We start from the raw sequence: 27729 nt of genomic DNA on the forward strand, positions 1-27729 counted from the left end.
CCAGCTGGCCACTTTTGAGTATAGGATGCTGAACTAGATGGCCAACTGGTCTGATCCTGCAGGCTCTTCTTACAAGGGCCAGCCAAACGCCTGTGGAATTCTCCCTGCTCCTCAGGCAATATATTGTGGGAATGGGTGAGCCAGCAAGCAAATCCAGTTTGACCTTAGTTTTGTTTTTGCTTGCTGGCCCTATCAAAATACCTACTATTTTTCTGGGGCAAAGTTCTTTGAACAAGAGCAATGTTGTCATCTCAGATGGGACAGAGTCAATCTGATGCAGCTGTTTTTTTCCAGTTGACAATGGGTTAACTAACATACAAGAATGGCAAAGGGGCCAAAAATTCTAGTTAAAACTGGCCTAACATCATTCAACTCTCCCTGAATATATATACAGGTATCTGTCAGGACAGTTATTGTTTGGTAAGCTGATAAATAAGCATGGGTGTATTAAGTATACAGATTGTTCCCTCTGTTTTTGATATTCAGGCTGTGAGTGCTATTGTTTACTAAGCCAGAGCGCTGCCACCCACACAGACGAGGTATTTTTGCCAGGCTTGGCAGAACCTGAACATTTGTAGAAATACCAAAAGTAATTTCAGGGGAATACACCTAAGGGTGTACCCCCCCCCAAAAAAAAAGCTCAGAGAGGAATGACAGTGTGCAGTGACTACAGAATGTTGACTGCCTGGAGGAAAGTAAAAAAACCGGGTGATGGTGAATGTAGAATGGATAGAATCCTGAAAAGAAGCACTCCGCACTGCAACATTTTGTTGCAGTTCATTTGTATCCAAAGTCCATGAAGCTGACAACCCTGACATTAATTTTCTTCCCCATGTAACGGCTGGGAAAACAGCCCCATTTCATGCCTGCAACCCATGCCCCAACTATAACCCCCTTTTAATCCAGGAAGAGACTGGCTGCGCCCTTGCCAATTGTCAAGTTTTCTCAAATGTACACCACAGGGTTTTCTCAAGCACCCACAGCTTATGTGGACTTCCCCTCATTGGCCAGCAGTTGAATGATGACATCATCTGCCAATAAAGTTCACCTTGATTCAAGAAGCATAAAATACAGCATTATGTCTGTGTGATTTATCACTCATGCTTTGGACAGGGGCTACCAACTGTTGAGCTGAGTCTTTTGTTACGTTAGGTTGCCCAATTCACAGGTTGCTGGTCTAGATGGGCATTTGGCCTTCTTATGCTCTTTTGCTATTCTTATTTTTTCTTCTCTTACAAATACATCTGGTTTAAAAAACCCAAGCAAACCACCAGTGTACAGTGGTACCTTGGTTTAAGAACAGCTTAGTTTATGAACAACTTGGATTAAGAACGCTACAAACCCGGAAGTAGGTGTTCTGGTTTGTGAACTTTGCCTTGGAATAAGAACATGCTTCGCTTCCTGTTGAGTGTGTTCCATTTGTAAACTGAGTCCACCGCTGCCATGGGAAAGCACACCTTGGTTTAAGAACGGACTTCCGGAACGGATTAAGTTCGTAAACCAAGGTACCACTGTAATATTGCTCAGTACAGATACCATGACCTTTTCACCTTCTGCCTCACCCTTAGCTGTTAGTAAGAGCTTAACTGGGAGGAAAACCAAAAGCTGACACATAAAAAGGAGTTTCCACAAAAATTGGAGAACTAAGCTTTTAGTTATAAGCTTCTTTCTTTAGACGTCTGCTGTTGCTATTGCTACTTCTACCTTGAGTGCATATCTGGTGTGTCCTCTGTCCCATTTCAGTTCTATCCCTCCTTGCCCTGGGAAAAACATATTGGTGCATTTGACATACACACAATTCTTCCACGTCTAGGAACCGGTGGGCTCAGTTGCTAAACATTTTACCCCTTGCAATAGATACTGATAGTGTTGCCAAGAAGAAAAAAAACAACAGCAACAACCTAGTGTGGCCTATTCCCCCACTTTCCCTTTTAAATAGAGGTTTGCCCTGCAGGAAAAATCTGCCCAGGAAGCTTTTCAGTGGCACTGAGGTAAACGTTTATTGCTTGCTAATTACCGCAGATCAAACTGCTCTTAAAGGGACAGTTACAGTGGCCAGTTTGAAAGCTGACAAGGGCTAAATGCTGAATGCGCACAACTGCAGCCAGGGATGCTCTGATAATTGAGATGAGCTGTACTTGGTGGGAGAGGGGAGAACGCTTGAGACTAGATAATGAGGCAACTAAGTTCCCAGGGCATGAAATATACAGGCTTAGCCTATCCTAAAACCAATTAGTAAATAAATGCAATGAGACATATTCACCATTCTTCTTTAATGTTGTCAGAATGAGGAATTAAAGAGGCAAAACTATGGCCAGAAAAAGAAACAATATGAAGCTTCAGTCCATAGCTGAGTTAGTATCTATTTTCTAAGCACATTATCTTGGAAAAGGTGCTTCTAAACCCATGTTTGCCCAGAGATTGAAACTCTGAGGGTGGGCAGCTGCAGGACAGAATCAGCAAACCCCTCCTGTGACTGCCATTTCTCCCATGCTAATATCCACCCCCCAGTCATTTCCCCTGTCAGACTGGCTAACTTGAGAATTTTTGAGCCTGGCAGTGGCAAGGAAACATAAAGTCAGTGCAAAATGAGGGTGAGGTTTGGTGGCATTTGCAGGTGAGAATCTGCAGATAGAGGAAGAATTAGGCATTATCTTCCTCCTGTTTATTTTGTCCTGCAAGTATTTCACCCCCACTTCACATTAGTCTTAGGAGTGAAACACCAGATTCCCCTCGTCACATCTAGTTCCACATCAAATATTATGCTTTCTGTTGTTTATGAATCTTGATGAGCCAGCACACATGCATAAGGTATAGCATAAGCAACCTACTACTCTCATGAAACAGTGTGCCAGTGGTGTCATAGGCAGATGCCTTGATTCAAATCATAGGAGTCCTACTTTTAGTTCTCCTCCCACTTAACAATTTTTGGTCATTCTACAAGGAAAACATAAATGGAAATATTTTATTGTATGAAAGCAGGTGAGATAAAGCTAGCACTGTACTGGATTAAAAACTGGTTTAGAACAAGGAGCCATCTTACAACACAATTCCAGAAACAGAGAGAAAGAATCGGCAGCACACACTGCAACAGATTTCCAAGGAACACGAAGATCACTCATTGCATTGCCAAGTCCTTCTTGAAATTTTTAGGATTTTGTTATGTTCTCCGAGAAAGGAGAAAATCTAAAAAGAAGAAACAAAAGAGGAGCAAAGTAAGCCAATTGTTTCATTTAGCAGAACATATTTAACATTTTCAGCAAGTTTGTCACAACACAGTGTTTGGCAGAGGACATTTTTGCTGTAAACAACCAAGCGACACATCCGGCTTCACCTGGTTACAGCATAACCTACTTAATAAGCTTCTGTAAAATGAAAAATGGTCTTTCCTTACATTGTATCTTACATACCAAAACCTTGAACCGCCTCACAGATTCTGCAGATTAAAATCAACAACCTGACAGCTGCACTCTATAGCCACTTCCCTAGGAGTAAGTCCAATTCAATTCAGTGGAACTTACTCCTCAGCAGACATATATGGGGTACATTGCAAAAAGGCAGAAAAGGTGTATATCTTAAAATAGCGACTGCACACCTAAATAAGGTCACCAAAGGTTCAGGCAGAAAGGAATATAAACATAACCTGCAATTATAGTTTACCAGAGATAATCTATAGCAGGGATGTCCAACTGGTCGACCACGATCGACAGGTTGATCCCCAGGTGATAGTGGTAGATTGTGGCCGATTGCAGGGTCACTTTCTTCCATGGGGGAAAAAAGGGCATCTGGCCCCGCCCCTCTCTCTTCCCTTAATTTGCGCACGACTGCAAAAATGGAAGATGGAGTTATCGCTGCCGAGTTTTCTACTCAGTAAGCGATTTATGTCGCCCCCCACAAGAAGCGGCTTGCCCCCCTAAAAAAAAAAAGCTCAACAGGTTTGGGGTCTCCCCCCAAATGGGTAGATGGGTAGGGTTTTTTTATCTGTGAGTAGATCATAGTCTCTTGGGAGTTGGATGTCCCCGATCTAAAGTACAGATTATGGTTATAGTCACAAATATATGCTAATGATGTCAACAAATGAATTTGTACGATTAGTACCGGAAGTTGAACAAAATGCAGTCCCAATGTATTACATTATTCCACCAAGAGGAAGGTCTAATTACCCGTTTCTAACATACATCTTAGTGATGAGCATCCTTTATATGAAACACCTAATTTGTAAAGGGAGATCTCTTTACAGCAAGGGATACCGAATGATTTTCACATGCGGTTCCCATTTAAACAGTTGTTTTAACTTCATGTCGCAATGTGGCATGAAAAGGACTATGGAACGCCTTATCATCAAACAAGGCAAGAAGGATGAACCACAGAATTATTTTATGGATTGCGCTGGATGGATTTATTGAATTGTCAACATGAGATAACGTCTGATATTAATTGCAGGAGAGATATTTGGACGCTTTAAAGATGTGGAATGAATAGCAAATGAAATGCCCCTTTACTTCCTTGCTCCTATGCATCCCCATAACACACAAAGCAGAGCTGTCCCATCGCTTTGTGTGCAGAGGGTTCCCACATTAGAAGTATCCACATCTCACCATGAAGAAGGGCAGGGAGGGGAAGATACAAGGACCACTTCAGATGCTGAAAGTGAATTGCAGGGGGCAAGTGCTCTTCCTTCCCCTCCCACCAAGTCCCTGAATATCCAAAGCCGGGTTTCCCTTCTGCAGGACTGAAACTTGGGCCAGTTGCTGTTCTCCTGCTTTATTTTCAAGTCAAAATGCTTTGCCATTTTACTGCAGCACGGGATAAAACAGGGGGTGCTTCCTCTGACAGCAGTGCAAATATGAATATAAAAAGCTGCCTTATACCACCAGGTCATTGGTTCATTTGGTCAAGTACTATCTACTTGGCGGGCCTCTGACAGGTTTTTCAAAGGACAACCCAGTGTGGCCTATTTCCCCCACTTTCCCTTTGACCCTTTTAACTGCAATGTCAGGGATTGAATCAGGGCCCTTTTGCATGCAAAACTTATGCATCATCACTGATCTATGGCCCCTCCTGTCTAAATGCTAGAAACGAAGTGAGGACTGTAACTAGACCAGCACTAAATATACTGCATGTGCACAGAGCAAATGATATGTGACTCCACTACAAAACTGTCTTCTTCTTTGGCGATCACTCGTAGCTGAGTAAGATTGTCTTCCATAAACACAGTTTTAACAATGAGTCTGTAAGTGACTGTGGAGGCCAATTCTGGATCCACACGTCCTTCCACAGTGGAGTTGAACACGGTATGGATTTGCCAAGCATGCCTTCCTCTTAGCACATTTCTCCTTTGCGTCCTGAGTTCGAGTGTCTTCAAAGTCCATGACACCTTTGGTAAAGGCTGTTCTCCAAGTGGAACCAGTGTTTCCCAGTTGTCGGTGTTTATACTACATTTTTTTAGATTTGCCTTGACAGTCTTTAAACCTCTTTTGTTGACAACCAGCATTACGCTTTCCATATTTAAGTTCGGAACAGAGTAGTTGCTTTGGAAGACAGTCATCAGGCAACCACACAACATGACCAGTCCAACAAAGTTGATGTTGAAGAATCATTGCTTCAACACTGGTGATCTTTGCTTCATCCAGTATACTTATATTAGTTCGCCTGTCTTCCCAAGTGATGTGTAAGATTTTTTGGAAACACCGTTGATGGAATATTTCAAGAAGTTGGAGATGGTGTTTGTAAGTGGCTATGTTTCACAAGCATACAGTAAGGTTGGTAGTACAATAGCTTTGTAAACAAGCATTTTGGTTTCCCTTAGAATGTCCCGGTCCTCAAACAATACTGTCATATGCAAAGTACACTTCAGAGAGGGATTAGAGAATGACAAAGTAGCTTGTAATCCCTGATTTGCTCACGAAAACCTAACCAAAACAGGACGAGCTGCTCACCTTCCTAGAATCTCTGTCTTCACAGAAGATGGCTACTCGCATTGTAAGAAGTAGTGCTAAGAATGAATACCTTTTGCACACCCACAAAATGTGATTCTCTTGAAAAAAAAATTAAGTGCATATAGGGACATAGGAAGCAGCTGTACTATACCAAGTCAGACCTCTCTTCCTTCCACCTCTGGGTTGTCAACCCTAACTGGTACCCACCATCCAGAGTTTGGGATAAGAATCTTCCCTAGCCTTGCCTAGAGACCCCAAGGACTGATCAGAGTACAGTATCTTTTGCATGCAAAAGCATGATTTCTAATACTGAACCACATCCCCTTTCCCCTAGTCACTATTTTTTAAAAAATAAATAAATTTAAACCTCATCTATCTTCTAAAGGGCTCAAGGAGATGTATAAGCTTCTTTCAGCATTTTATCCTCATAACAACCCTGATCAGGCTAAGTGACCGGCCCACGGTGGGCTTCATGGCTGAGTGGAATTTGAACCCTGGTCGCTATACCAAGTAGCAATACACACTCTCAAGAGGTAGAACCATCCTTGCAGAAGGACCATTGCTGACATTTCTGCAAATGAAGCCTAGATCTTTCAAGATACAGGAAGGTGGATCCTTAAGAAGAGATGGAATTTCCAGGTGAACTGGTTATGGCAGAATAGCTTAGCCGAGGAGGAAAAAACAGTTGTCTATTTTTCATTTTTTCATTATCTGTGTGGAATATTATCTATGTGGTAAGACTGTTTTGCCAGTGGCAGAGTACAGTGGTACCTTGGTTTAAGAACAGCTTAGTTTATGAATAACTTGGATTAAGAATGCTGCAAACCCGGAAGTAGGTGTTCTGGTTTGTGAACTTTGCCTTGGAAGCAGAACATGTTCCGCTTCCTGTTGAGTGTGTTCCATTTGTAAATTGAGTCCCCCGCTGCTATGGGAAGGCACGCCTTGGTTTAAGAACAGACTTGCGGAACGGAATAAGTTCGCAAACCAAGGTACCACTGTATTCCCCAAACCACTTTCATTTAGCTCTTACTCAACCTCATTGCTGATAACTTCTTCCAGAATAATAGTAATTATTATTTAAAGGGAATTTGAGAATTCAGGTTTGTTGAGAATGGATCCAGCCAAAACATTAGTCGGTAGAGCGTGAGACTCTCCTTGAGCTCCTTGAAGATGGGATACAAATGCAATAATACATACATACCTACATCCCAGGTAAGCATGCAAGGGACTGCAACCGTACCTAGGAATATGCCTCATTTAGAAAGATTCCTCTCCCCCCAGCCCAAGTAAACACGTACAGGACCAGCCTTAATATCAGCTTGGGGAGGAGAATTTGCACAACAGTACCTTGAGCACTCAACAAATTGCTGGCTCAGGCACTCACTTTGGAGAAGATTGTGTGGGTGCAACATGTGCTCCTTATTATTAAGCTTCATTTTATTCTGGGCACTGGAGAATATACCTTGTGGTTTTCTCCCAAGTACAGTCCTTTTCTTGCAGGCTAGGTTTTAATCAAATGGGAAAGCAGCAAGAAGGAAACAGGGCATCAGCAGCAGGCTAAGCTTTCAATACTCCGGCAATTTGAACCATGCTTACAGCTGGGCTAGCTTTTGTTGCTTGAAATTATATGCAACAATATACCTCTGCTCACTTTACTAGCACTTTCCATCCCTTCTGCATAAGAGGGGGACAGTGATTGAGCAGCACTCAGCACCCGAGCAGCCATAAAAATGTATTGTTATTGTTGTTCCTTATGCTGAACGCGTGTTGGGAATGTTGACTGACTGATTAGAGATGAATTGCTGGTGAGGCTGAGCAGAACTGCATTAGCCATGGGAGATAAGCATAATGATCTGCAGAGCTGCCTCAGACCTTTAACTCTGAACTGCAAGCAGAAATTCCGATTGGAATTTGACATTATCTTTGTTCAATAAAGCTTAATTACATATCCAAGAACGCACTCACAGTGCCTTCCATTCACCGGAGGTATACAGAAGATGCCTCTTGTGAGCATGGAGGGCTGAGGGAGAAAAAACCCAGCTAGGTGCCATGATGAACCAGGCAAATGTACCACCTGAAGTGAAGTGAATTTCACACCTACGCTGTTTGTTGGCAAAACCCTCCCAAATGCTTAAACAGAAGCAAGATGTGTGTGCCATTTGACCTTGGTTTGAAAGCTCAGGCAAATGCAATGTATTTAGAACCAGTGTGCTGTAGTGGTTAAGAGCGGTGGACTCATAATCTGGTGAACTGGGTTCGCTTCCCTGCTCCTCCACATGCAGCTGCTGGGTGACCTTGGGCTAGTCATACTTCTCTGAAGTCTCTCATGTGATGTGTTGTATTGTTTTTTGTTTAAAATGATGTTTTTTACTTTTTCTTTTTGTACCCCTTAAAACTTTAATAAATATTATTTTTTTAAAAAAATGAAGTCTCTCAGCCCCACTCACCTCACAGAGTGTTTGTTGTGGGGGAGGAAGGGAAAGGAGAATGTTAGCCGCTTTGAGACTCCTTCGGGTAGTGATAAAGCGGGATAGCAAATCCAAACTCTTCTTCTTCTTCTCTTCTTTATACAACTCTGGGCTGGTTAACACTAGGACCTTCCTGCTAAGGAAATATTTTGGTGCCACTTCATAAATAACCTCCCTCCCTTCCTCTGCATCAGGGATGAGGAAACTGGTGATCTCCAAAAGTTGCGCTTCAAACTCCCATCGTGCCTGACCATGGGCTATGCTGGCTGGAGCAGATGGGAGGCCAACACCACCTCGAGGGCCACAGGTTCTCCCTCCCTGTTCTACATGGTTCCCCATCTACCGAAACTTGGTATACTTTAATCAAGATTATATCTTCTACTAAGGAGATAAGAGCAGCCATATGGGAAGACATCTTTTATTTTTAAAAAAGTCCTTGCTCTAGAATTTTGGAGGCTCCTTAAAGGAACCCAGAGCAGGCATCTTTAAGACAAGAGACTGGAATACAGGAAGCTGTCTTGCACCAAGCTACATTATTGCTCCATCAAGTTCAATACCACCTACATTGATCTGGAGAGGCTTTCTAGGTTTCCAAACGGGTCTTTTCCAGCCTAACCTGGAGTTGCAAACTGACTTTGTGTATGCAAATTGGGAATTTTCTAATGCTACCCACTTCCTAGGTACTCCATACATGAGAAGCACGGCTGCTGGGATATATGGCCGGCCTCTTCACTCTCTAGAATGGGTCCTACGTTTTATCGTTATACAATAACCCTGTGAGGTAGGTCAGGTAGAGAGATCATGACTGGCACAAGATCACCAGTGTGCCTCATGGTAAGGATTAGAATCCATGTCTGCCCATGCAACCTCACACCAGCCCTCAAGGGTATGGCTCTCTTTGCCCTCTTTCACAGGGTTATTATTTGGGGATTTGAACCTGAGACATCCCTACCATCAAAATCAAGAATCATATCTTAGGGCCAAGATGCTTCTCTTGTTCCGGGAAGTTTTTAATGTGTGACATTTTAATGTATTCTTAATCTTTGTTGGAAGCCACCCAGAGTGGCTGGGGAAACCCAGCCAGAAGGGCGGGGAACAAATAAATTATTATTATTATTATTATTATTATTATTATTATTATTATTCAGTTTTGTTGATGGGCTCCTCAAAATAATAAGATTTGAAAATGATAAATGTGAAAGCAATTTTATAACTTTATTTTTTTTACTTTCAGGCCTACTACCTATATGTTTTTTTCTGTGAGGTCTCAAAACCTGAAGAAAGAAAGAAAGAAACCCTAAGAATGTTGCTTTCTAGCAAGAGCCGATAGGCCATGAGTAGGTGTCTAGGCTAAGGGAGAAGGAGAGTAGAGACATATGACTTGTCACTGTTAACAATGTGTTCTGAATTATCATGGTTCCTACAAAAAATATTGCTCAGCGACATGGTTCAAAGAAACGGGAGATTTCCTCTAGCGATGGCATTGTTCAACAATGTATTGCGAAATGAATGTTGACACAGTCTCCGCTTTATTTTTAATACTTCTGCCGTTCTGTTGACATCAGCAAGGTTTCTGGGAGAGAAACCGACAACAGAATTTGACCCTAACAAAACAACTCCACTTGGAAGGCACACAATCCTGCTCTGATGCCTCCCATTTAAAATAACAACGTATCAAATATCTGAATGGATAAATTTGTGCGCCAGTTTCGCCTCTTTTCCAGCAGAAGGTATTTAGTGCCACCACCAGCTACAACCTATTTCCCTAATTAAAATGGGTGTTTTAGTTAGCGCCTATGAAGCGCTCTGCAGTGTGTGCATGCTGCCAAACGACGGTTCATATATTAGCTAATGTACTTTGCTCAACAGCAATCATAGTAATAAGGTTCTGAATTCTTATTACTTCCATATGTACTTACTATGGACAATTGCTCATACCAAAAGGTGAGCTGCATCTTACTCATCGACATCACAAGTTAGATGACCTGCAGTGTTATCACTTCAGAATGCAGGGTGGGGAACGTAATACAGTGTGTGATTTAAGTGCTTTTTGTAAGCCAGAGTAACGTTAGCCTTAACTTTCCCTTCAGTGGGAATTAAAGAATAGTGTTTTATGTAGACTTTTAAATAAGCAAAATGCTTTAGCATCTATCTCATTTTCAAAACCTTACAATTTGGTTGAGAGAGCGAGAGACTGCAAATGGGTGTTCTACATTATCCCCAGTAGAAGGTGGATGGGTGGGTGGGTTTCAATTAAGGGAATCCTTTCTTGTTAAGATGATGCATACAAGGAACAAGGGTCTATTTGCATCTATGACATGCCTGAATACGCATTCTCAGCAGGGCGAGAGAGCAAAAAGTACACTTTCAGAATAGGTACCCACCAGCCACCATCAAACTCTTAAAGAGAAATGAGTCCTTTTGGTTTAATTTGCCTGTATTGGTGTGCTTGCTTGTTACAGTCTTTTGCTTGAACTCCAATATATCTAGATGGAATTTGGTACACAAGATCAGGGCACAATTCTGTTTTCCACGTCTGAACCCAAATCCCATTCATGTCTGATTTAAAGAGGAAGGCGATAGGGGCACAATAATTATATTGTAATGATATACCGAAATGAAGAATAGAATGCACATTCAGGACCCAATTCTATGCTTCAAGTTTGACCCCTACTTTGATGCCTTCACATACTTTTAAGGGAGTCAGGAAAGCTTTGACATACATACTGGCCAGATTTAAATGTAACAAAACAAACCCTTCGCCATTATGAGCGTGAGCAGCCTCGAGTTCATACATTCTTTCCTCTCCTTCTCCTGTGCATGTAATAATAAGTCTAGAAGCTGGTTTGTGGCAAACCATCACTTCTTGTTCAGACAAAAGGAGAAACCACGGTTTGCCACAAAGCCAGGAATGGGAACTTCTAACCTATTCCATTCACGTGCAGGAAAAGGTGAGGTAAAGGTGCATGAGATCAAGGCTTCTCATGCTCATAAAACAAACTATGGTTTGCCATTACATTTATAGCCGCTATAAAGCAAAATCTCCTTGGGTTCTGAGAAATAAAACTTGGGAAGTGTATGCATCTGTTTTCTGAGATAAAAGATTAAAAACATGTTGGGTGATATCCAACTAAATCATGCTCAGAGGAGACCTATTCTGACTATGACTAACTCTTGATAGCACTCACTGTAATGTGGTATCTGAAGCAAAGCTTCTTAAACATTCCAATTTCATATTTTTATATTAGGTTTGGTGCGTCAGATGATTTCTTCCCCCAGGTTTTGCTTCCAGTCCTAGCGTAATAACCCTTAATTATGAAATTAGATGTGAGGAGACATCCTGAAGAGCCTTAAAATACTGTCAGTCTTAATTCTTACATGGGATTACAACCACAACAAAGCAAAATCTTCCCAAGTTAAAGCATAAACAACTACAGTCACTTGAAGCTGTTTCAACCACCGTATTTCTATAAACCACTTGTGGTAAAGAATAGATAGGAAACAGGAAACACAATGTGGTTTAGAAAGAAGTATTTAAAAGCATCACCACAACTCACACAGGAAATAATGAGGGAAAAATTGAAAGTATGTTGGCTTAAAGGCAGGGGTGAGAAACCTCAAGACCACGGGCCAAATCAGCTCTTCCAAATGTCTTCTGGCTCCTTGGAAATTTAACTATCCCCATTAATTTGGTATCACCATGTCATCCGTCAGTTTCTAACCTATCTCCATGGGCCAAGTTCCTCAAGGGTGGGGTTTCAAAGTGATCTGGGAGGCTTGACTTAAGGGGGAGAGTTACAGTGGTAAAAAGCAGGGAGTCAAACTATTTTTAAAACTTGATTCAATTCTGGCTCAGGTTCATCAGCATTTCTAAACTCTGTGATTCTGTCCTGTGCAATTGTTTGGCACCAGTTCTCTCTCTCTCTCTCTCTCTCTCTCTCTCTCTCTCTCTCTCACACACACACACACACACACACACACACACACACACACACTATATAATTGCAGTGTGACTCTTATAACATGACTACAGGGATATTTAATGCAGGAAAATGGTTGCTTTCTTCCCTAAACACATGCATGCATGCCAGATCGTTAGGAAGTTCACTCTCCAAACATACTTTTTACATTGACTTCCATCCCAGAAAAATATATATATGTTATTTTTAGCTTATCTCGGGCATCTTTTATTTGTTGGCTTCTGTAATGCTATTATAGTTCTAATCACCCTACCTATTCTCAGAAACATACAGAAAAGCAATTAAAACGGGGGGGGGGGGGGAGCTTTACCTAGCACAACTGGAGACAAGACAGAAGCTTTAAAAACTATACATTGTTGGACACATAACATGTTATGTGAGGGCTTATGGGATTGGAATGCTTACACAGAAAAAGGGAACCACTTCTCTGAATGCTTTCTCACGATCCTGTATTCACCTCACATAACTACAATTCCCAGCACCCTTAACAAACTACAGCTCCCAGGGTTCTTTTTTAGAGAAGGGACGTGTTTTAAATGTATAGTGTGGCTCTCCCCCTCCTGGCCTCTTTCCCTATTATTAGTCAAAAGAAATAAATATGGTGCGTACACAGCCTTACTGTTTGTCCTCATACACCAGGTCAAAGCATATGCAAGATACAGGAGAACTATAATCCCCAAACTCTTATTTTTGCTCCTCCTCCTCAGTTTGGCCTGCCTGCCTAATGTTAGAGAAGAGAAAGGCCCTATTCACCCCCCTCAAAAGGATCCTTCGGACTATTGGTGAAGCACTTATTTTGAACTGGTTACTAGGTTTTGTTCTGGGGGGGGGGGCTCGGCTCCAAGCTCAAGTTCAAAGCAACTCAACAAGTTCCGCGCCAGCTAAATGAAAAGGAGCAGGGTGGGAAGAGACAACCATCTGAACTGCTGTGTTTGATTTGACCTCCACAGTTGGCAGAATGACTACAGAGAAAGAGGACCAAGTGTTGCCAAGAGACCCCTGAAACTTCAAGGTTGGCCCTGCTGCTGGAACAAATTCCACTCGGTGCCACTATTTTTTTTAGTCAGTGGCCAATTCACGTATTCTTTAGTTCCAGGGCCTGTAGAGGCACATCCCACTTACCAGGGCTGGCCCAAGACATTTTGGTACCTGAGGCAAACCACAAAACGGCACCCTTCCCCCACCAGGGAAAAAGGGGTGAATGAAGATCTACAATGGGTTATCAATTCCTTGGCAGCCAGATCTGCTACACCTGTGGATTTTGCTGCTGGAGGCAAGGAGCTGGCCTTGCCTCAGGCGGGGGAGCAGCCCTGCCATTCATACTGCTGACCCCCACTGGGGATGCATAGGGTCTTTTGGATATGATCTGGCAGAGACCTGTAAGGGTTACGAGTGTTGCATTGGAAGAAGGGAATCAGAAGTGCAGGTTGCTTCTGTTTCTAGAAGCTCCACAACTGGGAAATGTATGAACTGGCTTTAAGCCTCAAGGGCATTTTGAAACAAAGCTCTCCAGAGAGAAAACTGCTGCTGGAAATAAACAAGCACAGGACAGGCTCCTGTTCTTGGCTACCCAGAGCAAAGGAATAGAAGCTTCTTTTTTTGACCATTACTTTGTGTGTGTTTGGGTGGGTGGGACAGAGTGTGCATTTAAGGAAGCACTGAGATGCGTAAGTCATCATTCTTGCATGTGAATCCATGTGTGCAAAGAAGAAAACATGAAACCGTCGAAACTGAGCACAGATTTGCATGGTTGTTATTTTCTGTTAGCCTTGCTGGGCAATTTAAAATTGGCAACGAGGTTTCCTTATCTAAAATAGTTTCCCTAACCCTGGCTTAAAGGCACCATATCATTAAATCAAAAGCAGTAACCAAAACAACTCTAAAGAGTGTGGAATTTCCTGCATTCCTTTGTGTTAAGAGTCTCTGTATCAGTTGTTGGAATCTATGGTTCTCTTTCAAACGAAATACTTTTTAAAGAAAAGAGAAAGAAAAAAAGTTCAGTTTGAAAAACCCACACAGTGCCCTTCCAGAGTTAGAACACATGTGTAAAATTCAAGTTTGCAGAAATGTATCTTGCTCCGATTCAACTTTGCTTTTGAGCATCAATGACATTTTGAACATAGCTCATTGCACTGAACACAGAGTTTTGGCACCATCACAAAAACTACTTTGAGGGAAGTGCTCCTTTATCCCTCTCTCTCTCCCACTGTAGGCAAACACTTCTGTGCATTCTCTTCAAGGCCTGGCTTTCATTCTCCCTGAATTAGGTTACTTGAACAGCACATTTGCAAAAGCATGCTTTTATTTAAAGTCACTGTGGAAAGTTTTTTTTACAAAGACTTTAATACATGGTCAGGAATTAAAACACCACAATTCCAAGTTGTTTTTAAATGTACCCTAAATTACTACACAGCTACTATAAATGTATCTTTGGCATGGACATGATTTAAAATTATGTTAATCTACTCATGCAACGTTTCCAAAAGTACAGCTCAAATAACTGTGTCAACATTAGAAAGAAATCCTGAGGCACTGGCACCAGTATAGCCTCTTCCCCTACTCCTTCCATTTTCCTGCAGGATGGGCTCACACCACATTTTTAATGAATAATGCTTTACTTGGTCTATGTGTGTGGTTGTCTTCACTCTCACCCGTTCCATTTTAGGTGACTCCTTGTTCAGGATTATAAATATCATCATGGACTCCACAGGTCTGTGCATGAAATTCTGGGTCTCCCTCAGTTCTGCTTGTAGGTGGGATAGGATCTCTTGTCAATTCCGCTGCAGGGAACAGCACTGTGGCTGCAGCTCCTGCCTCTGTCTGTCACCCTCTATCAGGGTGGATGGGGGGAGGCAGACAGATATATTACTGTCATGCCAGCTACACTTCCGGAGACAAGAGGATGAGCGAGACCCCTTCCAACTGGCCTGTTGTGACCATTTGTTGCTAGCTTTGAGGGGTGTTTTTTTGTCCTGATGAAAAAAGCAAGACTATCATTCGATCCAGTCGATTACGGATATGGGACCCAGAGCCCACAGGGCTCAACAGAGACTGCTTTATCCCAAGTCAGATAGTAGGTCCACCTAGATCAGGCTTCCTCAACCTCGACCCTCCAGGTGTTTTTGGTCTACAACTCCCATGATCCCTAGCTAGCAGGACCAGTGGTCAGGGATGATGGGAATTATACTCTCAAAACATCTGGAGGGCCAAGGTTGAGGAAGCCTGACCCAGATCAGCCACTCTCCAGAGGTTCATACATATTTCCCGGCCCAATCAAGAGACACTAGGGACCAGAAGCCTTCATTCCCCCCATCTTCTCTCTCTCCCCCTCCCAGCACTGTGAGCGCATGTGCAAAAAGAAGTGATGCAAAGAATGGGATGCCCACACACCCCTCCCACGTCAAAATCTGGAGCCCTGCAGGTTACACATCCTCTGGAACATGAGCGACTTGCATGGCACATGGCAGGATGAGGGTGTATAAAGGGCTCAATGATTTCCCATAATGCTCCTTTGCGCTGCTTGTGTGCATGCCCTGATGAGCTTTTGGGACTCATCTGGGGGTAACGCAGTGGTGCGTTTGACTTTGGCACTAGTAGCAGTCTGCCTTCATCCGCTCCATCCTCTGCATTTCCCTCTGTTTGAATGTGAGAGCGCTGCTGAAGAGCCACATCAACTTGTTCGGCAGTGAGGGCGAAAACAAAAGGGTCGTGAATGCCCAAGTGTTTGTGTTGGATCATAGGCATCCAAGTTTAATGAAGGGGTGGGAAACCTTGGGCCCAGAAGGACATTCCCACCCCCCAAACCATGCCTACTTGCCCCACACCTGACTTATGTGTAGGGCAGGTAAAAACATGGCTCCAAATAAGGAGTTGGGAGCTCAAAGTCAACTCCTAATTGCTCCTTTGCAAGTGGGGATCACTGGCAGCCCTGATCAGCTGACTGGCGGTGACAGCGAGCCCCAATCTGATCAACTGCACTGGGCATGCCTTCAAAGGGGCTTGCCTGGATTTAAGCCTGCAAACAGGCATTCTTCCTTTGCCAGCAGCCTGTCAATCTATGGAGGGGAAATGTCTACTTGCAGGTATGACCTGAATGCAAGCCACACTTGCAGACTGACTTCCAAAGGGTGTGAGAGTAGTGATTGGCAAAGGAACCACACTGGTGTGTCTGAGAGAACACTACATAGGTGGCTTAAGCATCACTTCCTGTTTTGCTGCAGGATTGTAGAGCTTAGACATTTTTTAAACAGGACAGGAAGATGTCTCTTTGGGAGGGACGATTTCTAGAACTAGCGAAAACAGCAAGTGAAGTGTCATCTATGTAAATGGTTCTCTTCATGTGCCATGTACCTTTGTTGGAGCTGCACATTAATCCATAAACTAACAATACGAGATATCAGTTATCAATTGGTTAAATCTCAGTTGGGACATATTTATCCTTGGTTGCCATAGGTCAGGGGCAGTTTGAGGCTGCCCTTTATTGTTATCATCTGGGCACATCTGTGTATCATTGTTATCATCTGGGCACATCTGCTGCAAACAGTAGATCTGAAGCGGGGTAAGTTGCTCAGTTTTAATGTTATCTACTAAACACTTATAACGGGACGCGGGTGACGCTGTGGTCTAAACCACAGAGCCTAGGGCTTGTCGATCAGAAGGTCGGCGGTTCAAATCCCTGCGACGGGGTAAGCTCCCATTGCTCGGTCCCTGCTCCTGCCAACCTAGCAGTTCGAAAGCACACCAAAAAGTGCAAGTAGATAAATAGGTACCACTCCGGCGGGAAGGTAAACAGTGTTTCCATGCACTGCTCTAGTTCGCCAGAAGCGGCTTAGTCATGCTGGCCACATGACCCGGAAGCTGTACTCCGGCTTCCTCGGCCAATAAAGTGAGATGAGCGCCACAACCCCAGAGTTGTCCACAACTGGACCTAACAGTCAGGGGTCCCTTTACCTTTACTAAACACTTATATGGATGGGAACAGGGTAGTCTGATGACCATTTTCGGATGCAGCATGTTCGGATGCTGTCTCTTTTGCGTTTTCTCCCACTTTCTTTCCTCTTGGTTTGGAAGGCAAGGATTTTTTAAAAAAATAAATAACAAAACTCAGCTTTAAAATTCTGCTGTTATGATGAGAAATTACATAGAACACACCGAAGACACTCATTTACAAGCAGGTGGCTTACTACATGTAAATGCACTAATTGCACAATACTTGAAACAGATTTGTGAGATGCTGAGGAGGCAATTTAAGACATTTTGATGCTTCAAGCAAAACAACCAAGTGAGAGGCCTCACATGGTGGCAAAAATAAATGAATGAATGAAAGGATACCCTTTCATGGGTGCTGCCTGGGGTGGATCACCTCACATTGCATAACAGTAAAAATGAGGCAACAGCATTCCAGATTAGCTGGAAAACACACCCAATAACGTTAACCTTACTTCCAGGAATATGTGTGTATATGGGGGCTGGATGCAGTTACTCAGCGATGAATGAAATATCTCTGCACATATTCAAAGGGTGCCTCACCTTATTATTCACATATTCAAGGGCATGTGAACTGCCACTGAATAGAACTCATTTCTGCGCAGAGATGTGTATGATTGCACTGAAAAACCAGGTTGGTTTCTGCTGTCACTTCAGCACTGTGATGGGAAAAGATTTAACAAGGAAGGTTCTCCCTTCTTGGCAATTCTCTAAGTTGCAGCCTATGGAGGTTTGGGGACCAGTAACCAACATGTCAAATGGAACCTCTGCATGTCACAATGCTGGTTTAAATAATATATGGATTCCACAACACACATAATTTTGATAAAGAGCTGAGGTTTGAAAGAACTCCTGTTAATTCCAATGGGCCTGACTGCCAAACAAGTACCACAGCATTAAAAGAGCAATCCAATTACAGTGGTACCTCAGGTTACAGACGTTTCAGGTTACGTGTTTTCGGGTTGTGCACCGTGCCAAACCTGGAAGTATATGAAACGGGTTACTTCCGGGTTTCAGTGCTTGCGCATGAGCAGAAGCGCTAAATCACGCATGCGTAGAAGCGCCAAATTGCAACCCGCGCGTGCGCAGGCTGTGAACGTGCCTCCTGCACGAATCATGTTCACAACCCGAGGTTCCACTGTAGTCTATAAAGCAACCTGCTCAAGTTTCATTGAGGACTATAGTCTTCTCTGGCATTACCTGAGAGTAGTCACTTGTGGGACTGCTCTGAAGAAAAACTGAGTCCAAGTGCAACAAAAAGAGACACACCCACACCCATGTTTTTCAGTGAGGAAGCGGGAAAAGAAAGTCATAATTTACTCTCAGGGAATTCAATGGATGCTCCTTTTCAAATGCAGGCACATAACAAAAACTGCATAAATTTAAGTCTTACAAACATCCAGAATTCTGGGCTGGTGTTTATACAGACCAAAAAGTTTAACCTGCAGCAGAAGTGATAAAATTACATGTGCCAAGCCTCTGCTCTCCTCCCATCTAAGAGGTGCTGAAGGGAAGCAAGCAAACACTCAAAACTTATTAAGCCTGCAACCTTTTCTCTTTTATTACAGTATGGTCAGATAACCATCTGGTGATCCCAGCCAAGAATATGACAGAGGCTCCAATTTACAAACTACTTACTCTTGCAGCCATCTCCTTGAAATCTCTCAGAGATGAATCTAGATTCAGTGCCCAAGGCAGCAAACCCTAGATGCTCTTGCTTGGAAGGAATTCTTTTTATTGAAATTAACTGAACTGAGTAGACATGTTTGGGATTTGCAGTAAAGGGCCGGGATCCTGACCTGAATTTCAACTCTTCACTAAAACCAGTTAAAGCTAGGGCATCAGCCTGCAGGGCAACTAACTTAGCAAACGATGGGGGGGGGGGGGATTCTTGTTCCACACATAAGCTTGTAGCAAGGCCAGGAAGAAACACCTTCTTTCTACAGGACTCTAGGCAGCAGGATCCTTAGCAGGGCTGCAACCCTAACCCCACATATCTGGGAGTAAGCCCATTAACTCCACAAAACCTACTTCCCAGTAGACCGTGGTTAGGACTGCACTGTGTCACTAAACTTGAAAGAGCTCCCAAGAAAACACGTGCAGCATCTCAGCCTGGGTACCAGTCGCATGTGAACCACCAGAAATAACGATTCACACGTCTTGCCCCCTTCCCGCACCTCTCCTCTACCCCAACACCTACATTGCAGGCGGAAAAGCCAACAGGTGAAGCCTCACTCGCCTCCGCCACTGCATCGCCACGCAGGGAACAGCTGCAAAGCGTTGACTTTTGACTTGCCCCATCTTTTTAAAGGAAAAAAAAAAAACTTAACGAAGCTTCAGCAGACCGCAAAAGTGGGATGGGGGCGCCTAGCATTTCTCACCTCTCTTCCCCTCCCTCCGGCCTACACCCCCGCGGGCCCCCGCACATACCCTTGCTCTGCAGCTGCCACGACGCCTCGCCCCGCCTGAGCCCACCAGAGCAGCCACGGCGAAGAAGAAGGCGCCAGCTGGTGTCCAGCAGCCCCCGCGAAGGAGAACAGCAGCAGCAGCAGCAGAGCGGACCCCCTCCTCCCCTCGTGCTTGGGCCTCAGCACGCAGCAGCGCAGCGTATCCCTCCGCCGGGAGGACCCACAATGCCAATAGGCGGCGGCGGCAGCGGAGGGATCCTGCAGCGAAGAGAAGCGTCCGCGGCATTGAGCGAGCGGTGGAGGAGGCGGCGGCAGCAGCGGCCACCCGCACTCTTTGGCTTGCCCTTCCCCCTCCTCCTCCTCCCTCTCGACGCCTCCACACGCGCCGTTCGTCGCTGCGGGTCGGTTGGGCGCTGCCCAGTGGCCGCCTCCTTCCTCTTCCTCGCCTCCCTGTGGGGGAAGCTGCCATTTAATAATAATAATAACGATAATAGTAATAATAATAATAAAGGGAGAAAAGCGGGCGGGCGGCCATCGCGGCAGTGGTTGCCGCCGCAAGCGCCTCAGGTGGACCCACCCCCTCGGTCCCCTCCCCCGCCTGCCTTCTCCTCAACCGCCGCCGCCGCCGCCTTCCCGTCCGTCAGAGAGTCTCGTCCGCTGCGGGGCTGCTCTCCCTCTCTGCCTTTTCTCTCTCTCCGTGTGTCTCTTTCCCCCGCTTCCTCTCGTCCTCGCCTTCTTTCCCTCCCGCCCGCCTCGAGTCCCGGCTTCCTCTCTCTCTCTCTTCCCCCCTCCCTTTCCTTTCCTTCCTTCTTCCCTCCTTCCCCGCCAACCCCCCATCCGCCAGGCGCGAGCCGAAGATGGCAGGCTGGCAGAGCTACGTGGATAACCTGATGTGCGATGGCTGCTGCCAGGAGGCCGCCATTGTCGGCTACTGTGACGCCAAGTACGTCTGGGCAGCGACGGCCGGGGGCATCTTTCAGAGCATTACGGTAAGGGCGGCCGGGGGTGGGTAGGTAGGTTGCGGGGGGGGGGGTCCCGGTCACGGAGAGAAGCAAGTGGCGGGGGGGGGGGAGAGAAAGAGGGATGGATGGAAGGCTAACCCATGATTTGTAACCCTCCCCTTTTAAAAACACCAAACCCGGGCGGGCATATTTCGGCCCTTGGAGAAGGGATGGCGGGCGGGCGGGGGGTGTCGGCTAGGCTTGGGCTTTGGGGGAGGAGGCGGATGAGCCCCACGGAGTTGCACCTAATCCCACGAGGGGCGGGTTGCAAAGTGCAGCCTTTTTTCTTTTTTTCCATGCATAGCGCGCGCGCAGGCGAGGGAAGAAAAAGGAGCGCCGCGTGCGGCGGAGGCGACTCTTCTTTTCTCTCCCACAACTAGGGAGTGGGGAAAGGGGGCTTTCTGTGTTTCCTGCATCTCTCCCTCTTCTCCCTCTGCCACCCAGATGATGATGATAATAATAATAATAATTTATCTCTTGCCCTCCAACCTTGGACCAGTGGTGGGGGTGCCGAGGCTAAGCTAGAAATCTGGGGGCGGGGAGCGCCCTCGTGCAAAAAGCTTTCTGCCCTTTTGCTAGCTTGCATTATGTGTGTGTGCGCGCGCGCGTCCCCTTCCCAGCTTTGGGCCACGGCCGTAGCGCCCCCACCCCCCAAAAAAGAAACACACGGGGGTGCGAGAAAAGGGAATATCAGGAGAGGCCCAGCTGGGTGAAGGTGTAAATGGCAGCGAGTTTCCCTCCTTGCGGTGTCTCCTCTCCTTCCCGCCCACCCGCAGCTTACGATGGCCGTAAAAGCGCCTTTAATGGGAAGAAAGCAGCAGCCCGCGCCAGTTAGGCCCCGGGCATTGCTGCGCCTTTCCCCCTCGGATCCAAGGCTCCTCTCCCCAAGTAGTGATTTGAGGCAGTGGGAGAAAAGGGCCCTTTATCTGGTGGCTGGGCGGGCGAGGGAGGGAGGAGGGGGCAGGCTGGCGTTTTGAGATCCCCTGCTGCTGGGCTACCTTGCAGCTCGCCCTCCCTAGCCTCCAAGGCATGTGGGGCCAGGTTGGGACGGGAATAGCCCCCGGCTTCTCGGGGGACCATTTTGTATGCTAGGCTGCGGGGCTCCTTAATTGCCACGGCAATTGGGCTGGAGCAATAGCCGGCAATACGGCGGCGGCGGGAGGAGGAGGAGGAGGAGGGAAAAGGCCGGGCGCGGGGAAGGGAGGCGATGATTCTTGGAGAGGCTTTGCGTAGGATTCCCTCGTCTCTGGTCCGCACTGCTGGGGAGAGACTTGCGAATCCAGCGTAGGAGGCTTTTGTGAATCCATTCCTCGCCACTGGTTCCATGTTTTTTCACCTCCAAGATGGCGCACTGCCGCTGATTTTTTTTTAACCCCTCCTTTTCTCTTCTCTCCCGAGATATTAATCACCCCGTTTCTGCACTGCAGTCTTTCTATCTCCTCTGTTTTTTCCATCTCTCATCTTTCTCTTGCCATAAAGTTTTCTGGTCATTCGAGATAAGAGTTTATAAAAAGAAAGGAGGGAAATTTCCGTGAGAAGGTTGTGTGCTTGCCTGCTTAACTCACCGATATGGTACCTGCAGGCTGAGAGTGTTGAAATGTGTATTGAAATAATATAGATCCTGTTGGCGCTTCCCCCTTTATTTACCCGTGCATTAGGTGTGCAATGTGATCTTGCATTACAACAGGGGTGGTGGCTGGCTGGCTTTATCCCCTTCCACTCCAAAATGCCATTTTGGCTGGCTGCCTGTCTATGCAGGCAAATGTCATGAAAAGCGAGCTCCCTTATTCTAAACAGCACTCCTCGCCCCTCTTGTCAGTGCCCCCTTATCGGGAATAATACTGAGGGCTCTGTCAGCAGTATTAAAACATGGCTTAGCCTTGTCCTGTCTGTAGGAGGCATAGGAATGGGTTAAAAGAAGTGGTGCCCTTGGTAGCTGCTGAGCCAGTCTCTTTGCTGCTAAGATGTTTATGGGTAGAATCTTGGCTTATGCTTTGGGAATGGCTGGGGCCTGCTATGACTCTGCAGTTCTACTGGAACAAGATGCCTATTCCATCATACAGTGCCGCGGGAGCATGTTTTCTTGCTGGACTCCCTTTTTCCATTTTGCTATACGAATACACACACCTTGCACTATTCCTGAGAAAAGGGGGCTAATATGTAGCCACCATGCTCTTGTTACACATTTTTGGTATTTATATTGCAAATTGCTCTGCGATTGTCAGATGAAGGGCGCCATAAAAATTTAAATTTAAAAATTAATTAATCCCCCCCCCTGCTTGTCTAACATTGAGCTACCATACCCAGTTTTTGAGGGCTCTGCAAAGCACGTGCATTTTCCACCTGAATGGCCTTATTAGCATTGGAGAAGCTGTAATGTAAACTTGGTAATCTGTGTGGGAAAGAACAGAAATGCAGTGTTAGAAACAATAACCTTGAGAACACTGTATTTTAAAAATATGGCTTAATAGCATTCCTGAAACTTATTGACAGCCATGTAGCTATAAGTAATGGAGGCTATTCTGCATTTTGTGCCTATGTTGCATGTAGAACATAGACCCTTTGTGCTTCTGCCATAGTGCTTTAGTTATTTGGCACATTGCAGGGAGTGGTCCTGTAGACAGCATGAAGCTCTAATAAAACTTTTTTTGATCTTCTCTCCCATAGATGTATATGCACAATCTAAAATCAGGGTCTCATCATTAATTGCATACTTAATGAAAAACATATTTGAAGACTCTACATGAGTATTATCCTACTTTGTAGCACTCAGAACTACCTCATTAACTTCATACAGTGTTAGACTTTAGAAGCTACAGTTGTTTCTGCTAGAGTTATGTTCTCTTTGCTATTACATTAGTACATTCAGTATGTACATTGACTCTTCAGAATCCAGGTATGAGAGCTTGCTCTAAAACTCTATGGACTTCTCTTTTTGACAGCCTGTAGAAATAGATATGATTGTAGGAAAAGACCGCGAGGGTTTCTTCACCAATGGTCTAACTCTGGGTGCAAAGAAGTGCTCTGTGATCAGAGATAGCCTCTATGTGGATGGTGACTGTACAATGGACATCAGGACAAAGAGCCAAGGTGGCGAGCCAACATATAATGTTGCTGTAGGCAGAGCTGGTCGAGGTAAGCTTGGAACTTTCACTAGTGTTTGATCTGGTGTTTTGTTTTCTACTGCTTAAAAAACATGTAGGCTTTAAATTATCTCAGTTGATCTGTCCAACAAGATCTGGATTAGGTGACTGGTTGTCAAAATAGCTTTGTGGAGAATAAGACCATATTTTTAAGACTAGGCACCCAGGATGTTAATGTTTTGGAGGTTATTTATTGTACAGCAAAAATATATGACAAAGAGCACATGTACCTGGTTGCTTAACTAAGCAGTTCATAGATGATTTATGCATATATCAGTTTATAAATATGGAATATCTGTTGCTTTACATTCCCAAGACATCCTCAATACTTCAGGATGCCAGTCCATGCAGACTTCTCATATAAACCTTCCACTAAATAAGAAATGCATGTTGGATGGTGTTCCAAAAGGAACTTCTAACAACCTGATCCTCTACAACAGGTGTGGGGAACTTGTGGCCTTCCAGTTGGCTTTGGACTCCCAGCTCCCATCCATCTTTGTCAGCATGGCCAGTAGTCAGAGATAATGGGCGTTGTAGTTGGCAACAGCTGAGTGCCACAGGTTTCCCACAAATGCTGCATATTAGTCTATTAAAAACCCAGTGCTTAGGATTTTACTTTTTAATTTGATATATGGTACTGATCATCATTCAGCTTGTTCAATTTCATATGCACTAAAACTGCAGTCCTGTACCTATTTACGTAGGAGTAAGACCCATTAAATTCTGTAGAGTTTACTTCTGTGTTGACATCTATAGGATTGTGCTGTTTGATTTCTTTCTTAAAATTTACATAAAATGTTGGCCTATAGGACTAATTACAAGTTATTTTGAGGCAAATCAACTAGTATAGAAGTAGAAGCATCAAAAGTGAGAGGACAGTGAGAATGTAAGATTGTTTTGCGCACAGAACTACAACACATTTTAGTGACACCTACTGGCATATAACAGTACATGCATTGATAAAGGTCTTCAGGACTCTTGGCATAAACACAATTGGATTCTTTTTGTACTGTGAACAACTTTTGACTTATGAACTACTAGAGCAAGTGAATATGATACAGTAGGTTCATTCCAGTTATTCCAATTCATATTACCCCACATCTGCTTTATTTACCTTGCAAGAAAATGTAGCCAAAGCTTCCTGACCCCACAGTATGCCCCATGTGTCTCATTTTAAAAGCTTGGTCATACTAAATTAACATCTGCGTCTGCCAAACATTCTTTTCAATTAAACAAGGTAAATGTTCAAAACAATATAGTAATGCTGTGCAGGTAACTATTCTGATATGCCAATATTTGAATATGCTTATTGTACTGCTTTATTAAAACTTGGAATATTTCCTTGTCTAACACACTCCTTTGTAAAACTTCTTTTCTTTTCTCTTTCAGTCTTGGTCTTTGTAATGGGCAAAGAAGGGGTCCATGGAGGCGGATTGAATAAGAAGGCATACTCAATGGCAAAATACTTGAGAGACTCTGGGTTCTAGTTGCTAGGCAGACTGTTAAGTATTAGGGGAAATTGCTATTAAACTTTCCTGGCCTCAAGCTACATTGTGGAAACTTTATTAGCAATGCAGGGTGATGGGGTATGAACCTGTGTCTCCTTTGTATCCCTCTATTGGTGGGGAAAGGTGTTATTCTTTCTTTAATTCTGTTCATCCTTGTTTCCTTGTGTACTCCAGCATTGGTTATGGCCATGGGAAAGGGAAGGTGTCCATGGAGGGACACTCAACAAGAAAGCTTATGAACTGGCTTTATACCTGAGGAGGCCTGACGTCTAAGCAGCCTCTCCCCATCCACATAGCAACTGTTTTCACCACCACCTCTTGTGTTAAAAGTACTACCAGCCTATAGATGGCGGTTTTATTTACACATTTCCCTATTGTCATGGCTCCAGTTACCCTTTTCGTTTGTATGTTAATCACTGTTGTACCCATGTTCTGTATCTGGCACCATCTATTGCAACACAAAAGATGATATGCATGATACGTTGAAGCCTTGGGAGGGAATCATGCCAAGTCCAGGCGTTACTTGTCTTAGCAATTAGTGTGACATTGAGAACTAAACCAATTTAAATTAAACTAAATAAGGTGCCGATTGTACAATCCAGATTGATCAATGCCTCCTCAGCACTTTGAGCATTTACACAGCTCATTAGTCTTCCTTTTGTAGAGCATGGTTGGGAGGGAAAAAGTGCATGCATATCTCTACTTTCCTCCCCCTTGTCCTTACCTTTAATCCACTCTTCTTTTTTGTTTGTTTGCTTCCATCTCTATCTATCTATATATATATACATTTTTAAATACAGTGCCTGGTTTGTTTAACCAATTTGCTGCTTGAAAGCTGTCACAAGTGTTGCTTTAGTTTTGTTGTTGCTCTTCTGTGTAGACTTGCAAAACTCTTCATGGTGTCTGAAGCGCATCCTGCTTTTAAAAGGGTAACTGCAAAACTATGAAAAGGTGCCGATGCTCTTCTCCCCTCCCCTTCACCACCATCCCCATCTTGAATGAATCCCCAGGGACATTCCATCACCGCAATAGCTCAGGCACGTAATTTTGTTTTTGTTTTTGCCAGCTCCTGTTCTGTAGTTGAAATGTAAAAAGGCTGCCATCATGGACTTTAGATATCCCAGTGTAACCATCTGGAGTGTGTCCGGTTTCATTTTTTCATAGGACCAATTTGATTTGCAGCTTGGGTTTTTATATGAAACTGCATTGTCATTGTCAACAAACTACCACCTCCAGCTATACACCTATAGCCTAGTCTGAGATCAGTCTGCCAGATCATCAACTGAGAAATAAGATTTGCTGCTCTGATATCAGTGTATGTTTTGAAGGCTGGTAGTTGTAAGATAAAACGGTCCAAACGGATACCATTTCAAATCTAATCTTCATTTGGCCTGTTATGCCCTTGCTGCAGAAATTGTGGAGTGAACTGCCTTGTGCACTAGTCATCCGAAACATGTGTAACCAAATTGTCAGTTTGAGCACAGTACTAACTTGTATGTCCATTTAAAAGAGAACTGCAGAACTCTGTATACAAAAGAGAAAATGGAAGATGGTCTTGGTTGGAATAACTGAGTTGGCTGTCTTGTGATGAATTTTTAATGTATTCTGTGCCATACTAATGTTTTAAAAAAAATGAACTGTTGCTATTGTGAGATGGATTTTAACTGACAAGAAAGATTTCTTCTGAATGGCACTACTTTAGGGACACTAGTATTTGCTTCTATTGTTCGGGCCTTTGTGGATAATGTACAGACTTAAAACAAATTCTTGTTGCTGATTTGTCCATTTATTTCCCTGCACTTTGTTACATCTGGGATACAGTCTAACTCATCTGATTTAATATGCATTTCAAAAAATGCCATAACTATTAAACACCTTGTTTACAGACAGATGAAATAAATTTATTCCAACCAAATAAAGTATGAGTTAGTGTGTTATGTGGTTCTGATCTGCCCCTTGCCCCACCCCTTATGAAGGCGTGTCATATTGCAGTGCCCTTGTGGCGACCTGACTGTGTTAAGGGTGGGTTTAATGTTGTATTACATTTACCTGGGTCATGTCTTTTATTAATAAAGTGCATCCCATTCATTGTAATGGAGTCACTCTGGTGTAAAATTTGAGTATAGTTCTTTATGGACCTGAACCTATAAAGATTACTTCTTGAACTATAAAACTGTTGCACTAGCTTTTAGTAATAAAATGAAACGTTCCTATACCAGTTAAGATGCATTTGTGGGAGTGGGGCACCCTGAGGCAGCACCTCTGGTACTATACAAAAACTTGTCTTAAACAAGGT

General features: G+C 44.1%; 1 protein-coding gene and 1 long non-coding RNA gene across 2 annotated transcripts; one reads left to right on the forward strand and one right to left on the reverse strand.

Annotated features, from left to right (window-relative positions):
• Window positions 1-2256: 2256 nt before the first annotated feature.
• On the reverse strand, window positions 2257-19928 carry LOC310762469. The gene is made up of 2 exons (XR_014547990.1): window positions 19804-19928; window positions 2257-3186 (listed from the first exon to the last, which is right to left on the reverse strand). It is a non-coding gene; the product is annotated as an uncharacterized lncRNA (long non-coding RNA).
• A 121-nt stretch (window positions 19929-20049) lies between these two features.
• Window positions 20050-27352, forward strand: PFN2 (profilin 2). The gene is made up of 3 exons (XM_083613609.1): window positions 20050-20770; window positions 23725-23917; window positions 25315-27352. Exons 1-3 carry the CDS (start codon window positions 20639-20641, stop codon window positions 25410-25412), a joined length of 423 nt encoding a protein of 140 aa, XP_083469735.1. The 5' UTR covers window positions 20050-20638; the 3' UTR covers window positions 25413-27352.
• The last annotated feature ends 377 nt before the right edge of the window (window positions 27353-27729 follow it).

This window comes from Podarcis filfolensis (assembly GCF_964270895.1).
Source record: "Podarcis filfolensis genome assembly, chromosome: 5".
NCBI lineage: Eukaryota > Metazoa > Chordata > Lepidosauria > Squamata > Lacertidae > Podarcis > Podarcis filfolensis.

Excerpts from the sequence above, each read along its gene's own strand:
- PFN2 (XM_083613609.1), top strand. The coding sequence starts at position 20,639 with ATGGCAGGCTGGCAGAGCTACGTGGATAACCTGATGTGCGATGGCTGC. Across the intron at positions 20,771-23,724 it reads GCATCTTTCAGAGCATTACG|CCTGTAGAAATAGATATGAT; the intron begins GTAAGGGCGGCC and ends TCTTTTTGACAG. Across the intron at positions 23,918-25,314 it reads TGTAGGCAGAGCTGGTCGAG|TCTTGGTCTTTGTAATGGGC; the intron begins GTAAGCTTGGAA and ends TTTCTCTTTCAG.